Source organism: Camponotus floridanus, unplaced genomic scaffold, assembly GCF_003227725.1.
Source record: "Camponotus floridanus strain SB8 unplaced genomic scaffold, Cflo_v7.5 scaffold37, whole genome shotgun sequence".
Taxonomy (NCBI): Eukaryota; Metazoa; Arthropoda; class Insecta; order Hymenoptera; family Formicidae; genus Camponotus; species Camponotus floridanus.
Window position 1 is genome coordinate 1,652,254 of NW_020229514.1, and position 18,475 is coordinate 1,670,728.

Sequence of the window (18,475 nt, forward strand, 5' to 3'; positions counted from 1 at the left end):
CAACGCGCGGTAGTTAGAGCGCAGAGAAGCAACAACACTTCTTTTTTTTCAATATTAGTTTATTAAAAAACAAATTATGGCCGATATTCATATTCCGGTCTTACATTTAAGATCATCTTAAGAACTTATTCAATTAATCAAATAGCTACAATGCTCCGTTGATTGGCGGAATGAAAGTTATGATGATCTTAAATGTAAGATCGGACTATGAATACCAGTCTATAAATAATAAAAAGCGAACGTTTCGGGTCATCTTTTGATTCTTCTTCAGCGCGATATTAACAATATATATTACAGATAGTGACGCGTTCTACTATTTGTAATATATATTAACATCACGCTGAAGAAGAATCAAAAGATGATCCGAAACGTTCGCTTTTTGTTATTATAATGTGTGTATTATAATATGTGTTTTTTAATAAACTAATATTAAAAAAGGAAAGAAGTGTTGTTGCGTCTCTGTGTTCCAACTATACAGAAAAAAAATAAGTATCAAATCAAAACTTATATACTCAAACTAACGAGTTTATTGTTTTATATATACGCAACAATTTATAATCTTCTTAGAAGAATTTAATAATTTTAAATTTCAACAATATTATAGTCTTATTTTAATATTGTAATTGTCACTTCAAGAATATATAATTATTTAATTCTACTTTAAGAAAATTATAATCCTTGATTTAAAAATGTTATTTCCTATCTAACATTATTTCTTTTCCATTCAAGAAAATTAAATCATAAGAATATATTTTTCTCGATTGAACTATATAAAATGGCTTCATTCAAGTAAGCAATTATTCAAGCAATTATATTTTTCTTTAATTAACACAATGTAATCTTATTTCAAAATTTCCATGTTAAAATTAAATATATTTTCAAAACAAAAATGTCCTTTTCTTCTGTGAACCGCGCGTTGGCTCTTATGCCATTTTCTTTTTGATTTTTTGATTACTTGAGCCAAGTCTCTAATTATTAAATTTATTTGAAAATATCGCACTAAAAACGATCTTTATATTGGAAAAACAATATCGAAAATACGAATTACTGACATAGAAAATCTATATTATCAATAGAGGACGGTAATCGGTCTCTATATTATTGACAGAAAAACAGGTAGTAAATCTATATTACCAATAGAGGGCAGTATTATCGAATGCGCGTTTAATCAAAGTTATCTCTTCGATGCGTGTCATATAATTTCTCATGCAATTAAATTTTTAATATAGTATTTATTTTAAATACTTTTCAAATAAATTCAACATTTGCTGCAGAAATCGCTTGAAAAATAATTTCGCGAGCTTTATTATAAATGTCGACATATGATGAATGATGCTGATCTAACCTAACATCATTTACGATATGCCAGACGCCATTTTCATCGCAACGGCCACGTCCTAACTTTCAGCAGGAGCCTCTTATTCTATAATTTGACAGCAATCAGTGAAGTATTAGTAGAATAACCAGTGGATAATCGTGTGAAACAAAATGGTATGTAGAAAAAACGAATCGAATCACAACAATGTTGTCATTGAAACACTTGCGCGTTTGACATTCACCCATGCGTATATGTTTCACTTTAGTGCTTATAACTTTAATCATCATGTCAAAATATATCGCTCCTTTTGGAGATGATGAAAGACTTATTCGCATAATGAATTTTTTTGATCGAAAAATATCACGTTTTGCACGCAGAAATTTTACAATAAATGCGTCGAATCTGTCAATTAATGCAAATCTTGTAGGTTTAATGTGTGTGTGTGTATACATATTTATTGTGTTTTTAATCAAAATTATCATTTTGACAATATGATGAATCCAAAAGAAATAATAATCAAAATTTTATATGTTGTGTATTATGTAATTTATATCATTTTTTTCTTTTAGCCTCTTAGGTTAGACATTAAGCGGAAACTGACAGCCAGATCAGATAGAGTGAAGAGCGTCGATCTTCATCCAACTGAACCATGGATGCTGTGTTCTTTGTATCAAGGCAACGTTAATATTTGGAATCATGAAACACAAACCTTGGTAAAAACGTTTGAAGTATGCGATCTACCAGTACGGACAGCCAAGTTTGTACCACGCAAGAATTGGGTTATTACTGGCTCCGATGATATGCAAATCAGAGTGTTTAATTACAATACCTTGGAGCGCGTTCATTCGTTTGAAGCGCATAGTGATTATGTCAGATGTATTGCGGTGCATCCAACACAACCATTTATTCTTACCAGCAGTGGTACGTTATAGGATAATAATTGTCATTCTTTCATTAAATAAATAATAAAAGTTTATAGTTTATATTTTTTAATTTTATTTTACAGATGACATGTGGATCAAATTATGGAACTGGGAGAAATCCTGGATCTGTCAACAAGTATTTGAAGGCCACACACATTATGTTATGCAGATTGTGTTTAATCCAAAAGATAACAATACTTTTGCCAGTGCTTCTCTGGATAGAACTGTCAAAGTTTGGCAGCTTGGTTCACCTACGGCTAATTTCACGCTTGAGGGCCATGAAAAGGGTGTAAATTGCGTGGATTATTACCATGGCGGAGACAAGCCATATCTAATATCGGGAGCTGATGATAGATATGTCAAGATATGGGATTATCAAAATAAGACTTGCGTACAGACCTTGGAGGGTCACACACAAAATATTTCGGCTGTGTGTTTCCATCCGGAATTACCGATTGTTCTCACTGCTTCGGAAGACGGTACTGTTAGAATATGGCATGCCGGAACGTACAGATTAGAATCGTCTCTCAACTATGGTTTCGAGAGAGTGTGGACCATCGCGTGCATGCGTGGTTCGAATAATGTTGCCATCGGCTACGACGAAGGTAGTGTCATGGTGAAGGTTGGCAGAGAGGAACCGGCCGTTTCAATGGATTCATTGGGTGGAAAGATCGTATGGGCGCGTCACAGCGAAATCCAGCAAGTGAACTTGAAGGCATTGGGCGAGGAAGCACAAGACGGGGAACGACTGCCATTAGCCGTCAAAGATATGGGCGCCTGTGAAATTTATCCGCAAACCATACAGCATAATCCGAACGGTCGTTTTCTGGTGGTTTGCGGTGATGGGGAGTACATAATATATACATCCATGGCATTGAGGAATAAGGCGTTCGGACAGGCGTCAGAATTCGTATGGGCGGCTGACTCGAGCCAGTATGCAGTGCGAGAAAGTAATACAACGGTTAAAGTATTTAAAAACTTCAAGGAGAAGAAGAGCTTCAAGCCAGATTTCGGAGCAGATAGTATATTTATTTTCTTTATTTCTATATATATGGTTTTATATTGTTTTTCCGTTTTGTAATATACTATTGTCGCAATTATAGGCATCTTTGGCGGATTTTTACTTGGTGTATCTTCTGGATCCGGTCTCTCCTTCTTCGACTGGGATATGTTAAAGTTGATCCGTCGCATAGATATACAACCAACACATGTGTATTGGGCCGAAAATGCCTCATTGGTAGCATTAGCTACATCAGATCAATATTTTATATTGAAATATCATGCAGATGCTATCGCTAATGCTGCAGAAAACGCTGAGGACATTGAAAATGCATTCGAGGTACGTTTATATTTAATTACTTTAACAAGCTTTTTATTTTTTCTTTTTAATATTTATAAACAAAATATTTTACAGATGGTAGCAGAGATGAGTGAAGTGGTAAAGACAGGTTTATGGGTTGGCGATTGCTTTATTTATACCAACAGCGTCAATCGCATTAATTACTTTGTCGGTGGTGAAGTTGTCACAGTCTCTCATCTGGACAGACCAATGTACTTATTGGGATATGTACCAAGGGACAACAGATTATACTTATGCGATAAAGAACTATCTGTCGTCTCGTATTCTTTATTATTATCAGTACTCGAGTATCAAACTGCGGTCATGCGAAAAGATTTCGAGACTGCCAACAGAGTATTGCCGACCGTTCCAAAGGAACATCGTACACGAGTAGCGCATTTCTTAGAGAAACAGGTATATAATTTAATACGATATTCTTTTTGATCACAGGAGTATTTGTGTTGAAGACTTTTTTCATTTTCATTTTTGTTACAGGGTTTCAAAGAACAAGCCTTAGCGGTATCGACAGATCCCGAACATAGATTTGAATTGGCGCTTGCGCTTGGAAATCTCGTGACCGCGCATGCTCTTGCTAAAGAAGCGAATAGCCAGCAAAAGTGGCGACAGCTAGCTTCTCTCGCTACGCAAAAGGGAAAATTATGTCTGGCACAAGAATGTTTACATCAAGCGCAAGATTTTGGTGGCTTGTTATTATTAGCAACTAGCACGGGAAACGCCAACATGATAGAGAAACTCGGCGCGGTCGCGGATGAAACGGGAAAAAACAATATCTCTTTCTTGTCGAATTTTATACTAGGTGACGTCGACAAATGTCTCGATATTCTTATCAAAACGGACAGAATTCCAGAGGCAGCGTTCTTCGCTAGGACATATGCACCCAGTAAAATTTCCTCCATCATCAAATTGTGGAAGGAGAAGCTGTCGACAGTGAGCGAAAAGGCCGGACAGAGCTTGGCAGATCCTGAACAGTATGAGAATCTTTTCCCAGGATATAAAGAAGCGTTAAAGGTGGAGAAGTTCTTGCGTGAAGAGAGCAAAAGAAAAATTGCAGCTTGCGCATTTCCTGCTGTTACGGTAAGATCATGTAGTTATAAAATATTGTCGATTAGAATATCGGTATAGAAATAGCGGAAAATATTGGCGAACATGATTAAAATAACGTGTTAGGATATTAAACGAAAAACATTAAACTGTAAGCATATTAATAGAATGCAAATCATCTCGCTGAGACGAATCTCTTATTCGTCTCAATCAATTCGCAATCTCAAACGATAAGTATAATTACGACAACAACGCGCCGTGAAAGAGTTAAATAATATTTTTATATATACTCGTAATCACATTGTAAAATCACGTCACACTCGATATCGATAATAAAGATTTTATGCTCCCATGTTTGTTATCGCACTGTTATTGCTCGATAGAATACTGTATAAAATTGATCTTCCGCTTATCGATAAAACTTTCCCATAGCGATCCACTATATCATTATGCAACGAAATAATTATCTTACATTATTATACATTTTAAAGATATATTTTAAATTATAAAATATTTTATAAAATATACTTTTATGTATATATACTTATATTTATAGAATATAAAATTATTTAATTTACTGAGTTGGATAAGAGAAATCATATAACCAATCAATTTGTGTTAATTTTATAGCCTAATACCGAACGGAAGCCATTGGAAGAAATGTTGACCGCTGAGCAATCGGGCACATTCCAGTATAAGGACGGCGCGAATAGCATTTCGGAAATGCAATCAACCGAAGCAACGATTGACAGATTGCAAGATCTTTCGATATCTGCAAAAGACAGTTTTTTAAGTAAAATAATTACTTCCACCGTGCAATCAGCAATATCTGAGAAAGCAACGACGAAGCCGGCGAGTAATTTTAGGCCTCTCACATTGGATGATGATGATCTGGACGATGATTTGGGGATTGATGATAATATTGATACCACGGTAAGTTATTTATCTTAATATTTTTATATAGAAATATATTATTTACGCGATTGCTTTAACTCTGCTTTCTTTATGTCTTTTTATTTTCATTGTTTTCGTGATATTGTAGGAAATTATATATTGTTAATTATGCGTAATTAAAATTAAAGTCGATCAAAGTTATTAAGTTTAATATATATTATATTGATTATTTTATTGAACATTATTTTGACATTTTATAGAATTCTCAAGTACATGGCAAAGAGTATAATATCATATAATTAACTATAATATAATAATCTAATGTCTTACAATAGTGTCAAATGTATCAATAAAATTGATAAAGATAGAAAACGAAAAAGAAGGTGTGAAAAAAAGGTTGGAGGTGTACAATTAGGCAAAAGTTTAATGCTCCTAAATATGGGCGTAACTTTAGAAGAGTATAGTATTACCAAACACAGCAAGAAAGGGGCTGCGCGATACAGTATATACATCATACATATATAAATCGCATATGCATGTAAGATGCATCAAAGTATATATTTACAAAATCTATGCTTATATTTATGTTACATATCACGAAACAAATCGCGCGTACAATGCGTCATATAAAGAAATGTAAAAAGAAAGTTCATGAAATATCAAGATACTGCTATAGTTTTTACATTATAAAATTATTTCAATCGATCATATTGATTGATTGAATTGTATTATTAATGAAACTAAACCTAGAAATTATATTAAAATTGTATTGAAAATATTTTTTTCAAATTAATTCAATTTAGGCAAATTTGTAGGTTTACATATGTAAGTTTGTATGCAAGTTAATTTCTGTGTGTTGAAGAATATTTGTTTGCATGCGTGTACGTAATACACGAAAATCAGCGATAGATCATTAAAGCTTGTCCTGATATGACAACTGGTGTGAACGCGAGGGAACATGGTATACCCTCTCTCTTTCTCTTTTTCTCTGCGAGAGACTTTTGCGAGAAGCCAGAGGAGCTTGTTTGCTCCGAGGCAGTCACGCCGTATTTCGTTTACAGCCTTGTTGCCATAACAGTCGACTCCGGAGTCGAACCGGAGCTCTTCTACCATAAGGTTCCGACCATTACTACGTTTTGTCACGCTCTGCCTCTTGCTCTGTTTCCATTCATTCGCGATGGTGCGTTTAAGAATACTTGCGCTTCGATATTTCTCATTTTTGAGAAGATTTTGAAATTATGGAGTTTTATAAACACAATTATATTTGATTAAATGTTTCTCCTTACAAACATTAATATTGACGAATATTTTTAAAATATTGTTAAATTATTTTTTGTTTCAGGGTATTAATCTCGACGATGATCCTTTCGACGATGAAGAAGATTAACTATCGAGACAAGAAATGAATAACGTGTGCATATCGCACAAATATCTTTCATTTTCCTCCCGTCAATCATTCCCCGCAAGAAGAAAGAAAACGATTAAATAGAAGTGAAGTAATTTAGAATCAAGTATTAAAATTATAAAACATTTTCTTATGCGCAAATATGTTTATATTATTGCATAGATTAAAGAGAGCGGTGCCACACATAATTGCCGACTACTAACGGCACGGTTATAAAGATTAAATATATTGTTAATATAACAGGAAGAGTATAATATGCGTTCGTGTGTCGTACTCTCTCTCTCTCTCTCTCTCTCTCTCTCTCTCTCTCTCTCTATATATATATATATATATATATATATATATATATCTCCCCTATATATATCCATTTTATTACACCAACTTCCATTTTCTCATTCCTTGATACAAACAATAAATATTCTTTCTCTTCCGTTATCTTTGATTCATCAGAATCAGAAGTTTATGTTTTTGAGATGAATATAGCATTATTTTTTTTTATTTGGAGTCAATTTTTATTAACGAAAATTTCCGGCATTGGTATAATTTTCGAATTACAAGAGTGAGATCTTTAGAAATAAAATTTTTTCAAATCCTCACGAATGATGAAACATTCAAAATTCGAAATCAGTTTTAACGCAATTTTAATTTGATTAACGAGACATCTTAAAAAAAAATTATGGCAGACGATAATCTTTTTCATTCTCGGGAAAAGATTGATTTTAAATTTGAGAAACAACGAACGTTATATTTTTTTCGTCAACTTTGAGGTATTCGGTATATCAGCTGTTCACGTTCGCGTTTCCCTCTGAATTTTTGGACGGTCGAGAGTGCGTGCGTAAAAGCCGAAGTGGAATCGATACGCTCGTACGTGTCTTAATGTGCCGAGAGAGGAAAAAATAAAGAGGTGCAGTTAGCAGTTGTACGTGCCCAGTCCACTACTCGCGCAAGAGAAAACGTGCGCGCGTGTTGAGGCAAAATACATTTATTATTAACATCAACAGGAAAAGGAAATGCGAAGAGTCAAACTCATCTGAATAATCGAGAAAAAATCGCTTCATTATTTTTTTCACGAGAAAAGAAAAATTTTATATTTCTCTCTTCTCTCTCGCTCTCTTTTTTTATGTATAATCGTATCTTTTTCTCATTTGTGCAACGAAGTACAATATTATTTTATATAATAGCAATAAAATGCTTAAATATGTATATTTTTACTTTGTGCAAAATGTTGAGGCTTTTTAAATATTTAAGGATTTAAACTGCTAAATGTATTGCATGTGAAACAAGTTAATAATGCAACAATTATAATATCTAATTAATAATTTATAATATCTAAATATGATACATAATTTTAACAATTTTGTTATTTCGAATAATCATAGAGCAAATAATAATTCTCCCTTAATGAAGATATCAGAGTGCATTAACATGACGAAGGTGTGTCTACGCTGAAACTTTACATTCGCAAAGTTTGCAGATCCACGGGAACGACGCTGAGGTCGGCGTTCTCGAAGCTCACTCTCGCAAAACTCACGCACGAATAAACTAATTGTAAGCATTTGTCGCGTTGTATGCATAATGGAACTCAGATTTCCGACTGATGTGAAAGGACTGAAAGGAAAGAAAAACTGGTGTGCAGCAGACCGGATGAATCATCGCATTTCGTTTGACGTCACATCGATATCGCGCGAATAATCAAGAACGCACCCATTTTGCGACGATATGCTCTTTTATTGAATTATGTATGGACTTTGTCCATATATAATTCCAATATAAATTTCGTTAATTTTGTAATGCACGATAAATATAACAGTCGCCTTCTTAAATATATTGTGTATAAGATAAAATTTAGATTAATTAGATTTTTTAAATGTCACTTGCTTTATTGAAAGAGACATCGTATAAATTATAATTATTCAATATTTGTGGTACAGAGATGATACCAAAATATATCAAATATTTCAGTCTCTGAAATATATGTACATATATGTATAATTATCGAAAGAGGCATAATTTGTATACATGTTTATCCAATGTTGTTTGTTATTTTGTATATATTTTACTCTCGAATACATATTTATTTATTTCAATGGACACAATCTATACACGCTTTATAATGTTGTTATGTCATTCAAAATATCTCGCGCTGCGTTTATGACTCGCAATCAGTTTATTCGTAGCTGTAACGTCTTCATAATTTTGGGTAAAATCGCTAAGTTATTAAATAAGAATAATTCTTGGACGTTTTTCTCAATCCGTCCGATAAATCGCGGAACGAAAATATACAGTCATTTGTATTCATGTTAGAAAACAGAGAAAATATAAACTTCTGATATAAAGAGGCAGATATAGAGCAAGCGAGAGATCTGCGATCGCCCACGCGTGGATTTACATCGTCGGTGGGCAAACGAAGGAGAAAAAAAGCAGGTAGAGAGAGATGAAGAAATAAAGAGAGCGAGGGAGAAAAAAAAGAAAGAGCACGGAGAGAACTTGAAGATGAAGAAGCCGAAAAAGAAAAAGATATATGTGCTCGCCATACACGAAAATAGAAACAGCCGCGTTGACACTCCGCTACAAATTGTCCGTGTCATGATGCCACTTCTCTCGCTTTAAAAGCCACGCATCTTGCGTACTCGCACGAAAAAAAAGTCGATGATACTGGACGATCGATAAATCTTTTTTTTTGCATGCTTTTGCATCCGCCCATCTATTCTGAAAATGTGCCAATTTATTTATCTCTCTTTCTTTTTCGCTTTCTCATTTTTATTCCTCTCTAAGAACAATTTATTCTCATAGTTGTATCTTTTTTAAATTGTATTATGTGTAAAGCATTATATGTAAAAGCTAAAACTCGCGCGCGAATTGTATTAATGATAAGATTTTATCTTTTTTATTCTCTGCCCATGTTTTACATTATAATTTCGCTTAATGTACTCGTAACCCTATGTTTACATGATGAAAGAATATGTATACGTAAAAGAATATGTATACGTAAAAGAATATTAATATGTATAAAAGATAAGAGATAAAATTCACACAAAGTTTAGAAATTCAAGAATTAAAGATTTCTGCCATCATGCTATCATTAATAATTCCTTTGAATTACAGTGCATAAATCAAATTGTATTGTTTTCGTGTTGTAATTTTGTATTGTAACGACAATACATATATGTCGAGCGCGAAAATAAATTCTAATACGTTCAAAAATTTCTGAATTATATTAGGAGAATATAATTTGTAAAGAGCTGATGTGTGACTATCGACCTCCTCGCAAAATATATTCTCCTGATAGTATAAAATAATAAATTATGAGAAACGAATTTTCGAAAATTTTCACGTTTGCGTTATTAGAAGAACATGATTTGTAAGGAGGTCATCAACGCATTATCGACCTCCTCGCAAAATATATTCTCCTGATAATATAAATTATAAGAAACGAATTTTCGAAAATTTTCACGTTTGCGTTATTAGGAGAACATGATTTGTAAAGAGGTCATCAAAGCATCATCGACCTCCTCGCAAAATATATTCTCCTGATAATAAAAATTATAAGAAACGAATTTTCGAAAATTTTCACGTTTGCGTTATTAGGAGAACATGATTTGTAAAGAGGTCATCAACGCATCATCGACCTTCTCGCAAAATATATTCTCCTGATAATATAAATTATAAGAAACGAATTTTCGAAAATTTTCACGTTTGCGTTATTAGGAGAACATGATTTGTAAAGAGGTCATCAACGTATTATCGACCTCCTCGCAAAATATATTCTCCTGATAATATAAATTATAAGAAACGAATTTTCGAAAATTTTCACGTTTGCGTTATTAGGAGAACATGATTTGTAAAGAGGTCATCAACGCATCATCGACCTCCTCGCAAAATATATTCTCCTGATAATATAAATTATAAGAAAGGAATTTTCGAAAATTTTCACGGTTGCGTTATTAGGAGAACATGATTTGTAAAGAGGTCATCAACGCATCATCGACCTCCTCGCAAAATATATTCTCCTGATAATATAAATTATAAGAAACGAATTTTCGAAAATTTTCACGGTTGCGTTATTAGGAGAACATGATTTGTAAAGAGGTCATCAACGCATCATCGACCTCCTCGCAAAATATATTCTCCTGATAATATAAATTATAAGAAACGAATTTTCGAAAATTTTCACGTTTGCGTTATTAGGAGAACATGATTTGAAGAACATATTTTGCGAGGAGGTCGATGATGCGTTGATGACCTCTTTACAAATCATGTTCTCCTAATAACGCAAACGTGAAAATTTTCGAAAATTCGTTTCCTATAATTTATATTATCAGGAGAATATATTTTGCGAGGAGGTCGATGATGCGTTGATGACCTCTTTACAAATCATGTTCTCCTAATAACGCAAACGTGAAAATTTTCGAAAATTCGTTTCTTATAATTTATATTATCAGGAGAATATATTTTGCGAGGAGGTCGATGATGCGTTGATGACCTCTTTACAAATCATGTTCTCCTAATGACGCAAACGTGAAAATTTTCGAAAATTCGTTTCCTATAATTTATATTATCAGGAGAATATATTTTGCGAGGAAGTCGATGATGCGTTGATGACCTCTTTACAAATCATGTTCTCCTAATAACGCAAACGTAAAAATTTTCGAAAATTCGTTTCCTATAATTTATATTATCAGGAGAATATATTTTGCGAGGAGGTCGATGATGCGTTGATGACCTCTTTACAAATCATGTTCTCCTAATAACGCAAACGTGAAAATTTTCGAAAATTCGTTTCCTATAATTTATATTATCAGGAGAATATATTTTGCGAGGAGGTCGATGATGCGTTGATGACCTCTTTACAAATCATGTTCTCCTAATGACGCAAACGTGAAAATTTTCGAAAATTCGTTTCCTATAATTTATATTATCAGGAGAATATATTTTGCGAGGAGGTCGATGATGCGTTGATGACCTCTTTACAAATCATGTTCTCCTAATGACGCAAACGTGAAAATTTTCGAAAATTCGTTTCCTATAATTTATATTATCAGGAGAATATATTTTGCGAGGAGGTCGATGATGCGTTGATGACCTCTTTACAAATCATGTTCTCCTAATAACGCAAACGTGAAAATTTTCGAAAATTCGTTTCCTATAATTTATATTATCAGGAGAATATATTTTGCGAGGAGGTCGATGATGCGTTGATGACCTCTTTACAAATCATGTTCTCCTAATAACGCAAACGTGAAAATTTTCGAAAATTCGTTTCCTATAATTTATATTATCAGGAGAATATATTTTGCGAGGAGGTCGATGATGCGTTGATGACCTCTTTACAAATCATGTTCTCCTAATAACGCAAACGTGAAAATTTTCGAAAATTCGTTTCCTATAATTTATATTATCAGGAGAATATATTTTGCGAGGAGGTCGATGATGCGTTGATGACCTCTTTACAAATCATGTTCTCCTAATAACGCAAACGTGAAAATTTTCGAAAATTCGTTTCCTATAATTTATATTATCAGGAGAATATATTTTGCGAGGAGGTCGATGATGCGTTGATGACCTCTTTACAAATCATGTTCTCCTAATAACGCAAACGTGAAAATTTTCGAAAATTCGTTTCCTATAATTTATATTATCAGGAGAATATATTTTGCGAGGAGGTCGATGATGCGTTGATGACCTCTTTACAAATCATGTTCTCCTAATAACGTAAACGTAAAAATTTTCGAAAATTCGTTTCCTATAATTTATATTATCAGGAGAATATATTTTGCGAGGAGGTCGATGATGCGTTGATGACCTCTTTACAAATCATGTTCTCCTAATGACGCAAACGTGAAAATTTTCGAAAATTCGTTTCCTATAATTTATATTATCAGGAGAATATATTTTGCGAGGAGGTCGATGATGCGTTGATGACCTCTTTACAAATCATGTTCTCCTAATAACGCAAACGTGAAAATTTTCGAAAATTCGTTTCCTATAATTTATATTATCAGGAGAATATATTTTGCGAGAGGTCGATGATGCGTTGTTGACCTCTTTACAAATCATGTTCTCCTAATAACGCAAACGTGAAAATTTTCGAAAATTCGTTTCCTATAATTTATATTATCAGGAGAATATATTTTGCGAGGAGGTCGATGATGCGTTGATGACCTCTTTACAAATCATGTTCTCCTAATAACGCAAACGTGAAAATTTTCGAAAATTCGTTTCCTATAATTTATATTATCAGGAGAATATATTTTGCGAGGAGGTCGATGATGCGTTGATGACCTCTTTACAAATCATGTTCTCCTAATAACGCAAACGTGAAAATTTTCGAAAATTCGTTTCCTATAATTTATATTATTAGGAGAATATATTTTGCGAGGAGGTCGATGATGCGTTGATGACCTCTTTACAAATCATGTTCTCCTAATAACGCAAACGTGAAAATTTTCGAAAATTCGTTTCCTATAATTTATATTATCAGGAGAATATATTTTGCGAGGAGGTCGATGATGCGTTGATGACCTCTTTACAAATCATGTTCTCCTAATAACGCAAACGTGAAAATTTTCGAAAATTCGTTTCTTATAATTTATATTATCAGGAGAATATATTTTGCGAGGAGGTCGATGATGCGTTGATGACCTCTTTACAAATCATGTTCTCCTAATGACGCAAACGTGAAAATTTTCGAAAATTCGTTTCCTATAATTTATATTATCAGGAGAATATATTTTGCGAGGAAGTCGATGATGCGTTGATGACCTCTTTACAAATCATGTTCTCCTAATAACGCAAACGTAAAAATTTTCGAAAATTCGTTTCCTATAATTTATATTATCAGGAGAATATATTTTGCGAGGAGGTCGATGATGCGTTGATGACCTCTTTACAAATCATGTTCTCCTAATAACGCAAACGTGAAAATTTTCGAAAATTCGTTTCCTATAATTTATATTATCAGGAGAATATATTTTGCGAGGAGGTCGATGATGCGTTGATGACCTCTTTACAAATCATGTTCTCCTAATGACGCAAACGTGAAAATTTTCGAAAATTCGTTTCCTATAATTTATATTATCAGGAGAATATATTTTGCGAGGAGGTCGATGATGCGTTGATGACCTCTTTACAAATCATGTTCTCCTAATAACGCAAACGTGAAAATTTTCGAAAATTCGTTTCCTATAATTTATATTATCAGGAGAATATATTTTGCGAGGAGGTCGATGATGCGTTGATGACCTCTTTACAAATCATGTTCCCCTAATGACGCAAACGTGAAAATTTTCGAAAATTCATTTCCTATAATTTATATTATCAGGAGAATATATTTTGCGAGGAGGTCGATGATGCGTTGATGACCTCTTTACAAATCATGTTCTCCTAATAACGCAAACGTGAAAATTTTCGAAAATTCGTTTCCTATAATTTATATTATCAGGAGAATATATTTTGCGAGGAGGTCGATGATGCGTTGATGACCTCTTTACAAATCATGTTCTCCTAATAACGCAAACGTGAAAATTTTCGAAAATTCGTTTCCTATAATTTATATTATCAGGAGAATATATTTTGCGAGGAGGTCGATGATGCGTTGATGACCTCTTTACAAATCATGTTCTCCTAATAACGTAAACGTAAAAATTTTCGAAAATTCGTTTCCTATAATTTATATTATCAGGAGAATATATTTTGCGAGGAGGTCGATGATGCGTTGATGACCTCTTTACAAATCATGTTCTCCTAATAACGCAAACGTGAAAATTTTCGAAAATTCGTTTCCTATAATTTATATTATCAGGAGAATATATTTTGCGAGGAGGTCGATGATGCGTTGATGACCTCTTTACAAATCATGTTCTCCTAATAACGCAAACGTGAAAATTTTCGAAAATTCGTTTCCTATAATTTATATTATCAGGAGAATATATTTTGCGAGGAGGTCGATGATGCGTTGATGACCTCTTTACAAATCATGTTCTCCTAATAACGTAAACGTAAAAATTTTCGAAAATTCGTTTCCTATAATTTATATTATCAGGAGAATATATTTTGCGAGGAGGTCGATGATGCGTTGATGACCTCTTTACAAATCATGTTCTCCTAATGACGCAAACGTGAAAATTTTCGAAAATTCGTTTCCTATAATTTATATTATCAGGAGAATATATTTTGCGAGGAGGTCGATGATGCGTTGATGACCTCTTTACAAATCATGTTCTCCTAATAACGCAAACGTGAAAATTTTCGAAAATTCGTTTCCTATAATTTATATTATCAGGAGAATATATTTTGCGAAGAGGTCGATGATGCGTTGTTGACCTCTTTACAAATCATGTTCTCCTAATAACGCAAACGTGAAAATTTTCGAAAATTCGTTTCCTATAATTTATATTATCAGGAGAATATATTTTGCGAGGAGGTCGATGATGCGTTGATGACCTCTTTACAAATCATGTTCTCCTAATAACGCAAACGTGAAAATTTTCGAAAATTCGTTTCCTATAATTTATATTATCAGGAGAATATATTTTGCGAGGAGGTCGATGATGCGTTGATGACCTCTTTACAAATCATGTTCTCCTAATAACGCAAACGTAAAAATTTTCGAAAATTCGTTTCCTATAATTTATATTATCAGGAGAATATATTTTGCGAGGAGGTCGATGATGCGTTGATGACCTCTTTACAAATCATGTTCTCCTAATAACGCAAACGTGAAAATTTTCGAAAATTCGTTTCCTATAATTTATATTATCAGGAGAATATATTTTGCGAGGAGGTCGATGATGCGTTGATGACCTCTTTACAAATCATGTTCTCCTAATAACGCAAACGTGAAAATTTTCGAAAATTCGTTTCCTATAATTTATATTATTAGGAGAATATATTTTGCGAGGAGGTCGATGATGCGTTGATGACCTCTTTACAAATCATGTTCTCCTAATAACGCAAACGTGAAAATTTTCGAAAATTCGTTTCCTATAATTTATATTATCAGGAGAATATATTTTGCGAGGAGGTCGATGATGCGTTGATGACCTCTTTACAAATTATGTTCTCCTAATAACGCAAACGTAAAAATTTTCGAAAATTCGTTTCCTATAATTTATATTATTAGGAGAATATATTTTGCGAGGAGGTCGATAATGCGTTGATGACCTCTTTACAAATCATGTTCTCCTAATAACGCAAACGTGAAAATTTTCGAAAATTCGTTTCTTATAATTTATATTATCAGGAGAATATATTTTGCGAGGAGGTCGATGATGCGTTGATGACCTCTTTACAAATCATGTTCTCCTAATGACGCAAACGTGAAAATTTTCGAAAATTCGTTTCTTATAATTTATATTATCAGGAGAATATATTTTGCGAGGAGGTCGATGATGCGTTGATGACCTCTTTACAAATCATGTTCTCCTAATGACGCAAACGTGGAAATTTTCGAAAATTCGTTTCTTACAATTTATATTATCAGGAGAATATATTTTGCGAGGAAGTCGATGATGCGTTGATGACCTCTTTACAAATCATGTTCTCCTGATAATATAAAATAATAAATTATAAGAAACGAATTTTCGAAAATTTTCACGTTTGCGTTATTAGAAGAACATGATTTGTAAAGAGGTCATCAACGCATTATCGTCCTCCTCGCAAAATATATTCTCCTAATAATTTAGACGCTAATTTTTGAGGATATATAGATACACTTTTACTGCTCGTAATCTGCATCACTACTAGCATACCTCTGTAATTATTTCATATAAATTTTCGATCATATTAAGAGATTCACTATTGCTCGTTAACTACTGTTATCTGTGTCTTTTTATAAAATATTGGGTCGTGAAGTATGAAATGGAGCAAACTTAATATCTTTGATTTCAATCGCGTATAACTTCACTTTGGAGCATTGTTTTGATACAAACTACTTGTTGTTTATAAAGGTACGTCTTTCCTCTTTCAGAATTATTTTTGATAATTGAAAAATATTGAATAGGTTTTTGTCAGCAAATGATCTAACGAGGTCATGGAAAACAGAGAAATTAGTGTTTTGATGAAATATGAGTTCCACCGTAGAGCCAGAACACGGCAGGCAGTCGACAATATCAACAGTGTGTTCCCTACCCCAAGTCGCTACGAACGCGACAGTAGCTCGTTGGTTCAAAAGATTTCGTTCTGGAAATTTTGACCTGTCCAATGAACCGCGTGGTCGACCTGAAACTCAGGTGGATAATGATGTCCTGAAAGCCACCGTGGAAGCGGATCCCAGCCAAAGTGCACGTGAATTAGCACTGACTTTCGGTGTATCGAAGAAAACAATCCTGACTCACTTGGCGCAAATCGGCAAGGTGAAAAAGCTGGACAAGTGGGTGCCGCACGAATTAAACGATGCACAAAAGCAACGGCGACTTGAAGCATGCCTTTCTCTTTTGTCTCGCAACAAAACCGAACCATTTCTCCATCGAATTGTTACCTGCGATGAAAAATGGATCATGTACGACAATCGCAAGCGTCCATCACAGTGGTTGGACCGAGATGAACCACCAAAACACTGCTCCAAACGAGGCATCCACCAGAAGAAGCTGATGGAGACTGTTTGGTGGTCTGGCTCAGGTGTCATCCACCATAGCTTCATGGAACCTGGCAGATCGATCGTGGCGGATGTCTACTGCAACCAACTAGATATGATGCAAAATCTTGCGATTAAACAGCCGAGATTGGTCAATCGATCAGCTCCCATCCTCTTGCACGACAATGCTCGACCGCACGAACGACCGTGGCAAAGCTACAGCAGTTGGAGTTAGAGACTCTCCGTCACTCACCATATTCGCCAGACCTTGCACCCACTGACTACCACTTCTTTCGAAATTTGAACAACTTCTTGTTGGGAAAAAAATTCAATTCCAGAGGCTCTGAAAACGGCCTTCCAACAGTTCATCGACTCCCGTGAGCCAGGCTTCTACAGCAAAGGGATAAATGAGCTACCGTTGAAATGGCAAAAGTGTGTCGATAACCTGGGTGCATACTTTGATTAAAAATACAAAGTTTTTATTTGAAAAGAATCGAGTTTTATTTATCAAAATTTTGCTCCATTTCATACTTCACGACCCAATATATTTTCCTATTAATTCAGAATTTTAGAACGTATTTAAGATATATTAATTATGAATTGTGATTATTTACTTATTTCTTTTTGAAGTTTATTAGTCTGCTTACGATTCAAAATGAATTTTCGATTATTAAAAGACATGCAGACACAAAAACGCTCAGAATTTTCGTCAAAACATTTTCGTATAAAATGATAATAATTATATCGTACATAGTTCTAGAAATTATACGTAATCATTACATGACAATCTAGTATTAAAACTGTCGTTGATTTATTTATTTATTACATTTTTCGCAAATTTTAAATAGCAATTTATTTTGTGATTTATTTATTAATTTAGATCGAAGCTTCATTTCTTCTTTTTTCTCGGATATTTTCTTCACGAAATATATAAAATACAAGAATCGCCAGGAATCCAAAT

At 33.7% G+C, this 18,475-nt stretch overlaps 1 protein-coding gene and 1 pseudogene across 1 annotated transcript; both read left to right on the forward strand.

Moving 5' to 3' along the window:
- The first annotated feature begins 1,171 nt into the window (after nucleotides 1–1,171).
- On the forward strand, nucleotides 1,172–7,199 carry LOC105251508 (coatomer subunit beta'). The gene is made up of 8 exons (XM_011258365.3): nucleotides 1,172–1,491; nucleotides 1,888–2,239; nucleotides 2,325–3,263; nucleotides 3,345–3,580; nucleotides 3,656–3,994; nucleotides 4,076–4,675; nucleotides 5,273–5,575; nucleotides 6,879–7,199. Exons 1-8 carry the CDS (start codon nucleotides 1,489–1,491, stop codon nucleotides 6,921–6,923), a joined length of 2,817 nt encoding a protein of 938 aa, XP_011256667.1. The 5' UTR covers nucleotides 1,172–1,488; the 3' UTR covers nucleotides 6,924–7,199.
- Nucleotides 7,200–16,849: 9,650 nt separating this feature from the next.
- LOC105251523 lies at nucleotides 16,850–17,980 on the forward strand (annotated as a pseudogene).
- Nucleotides 17,981–18,475: the final 495 nt, after the last annotated feature.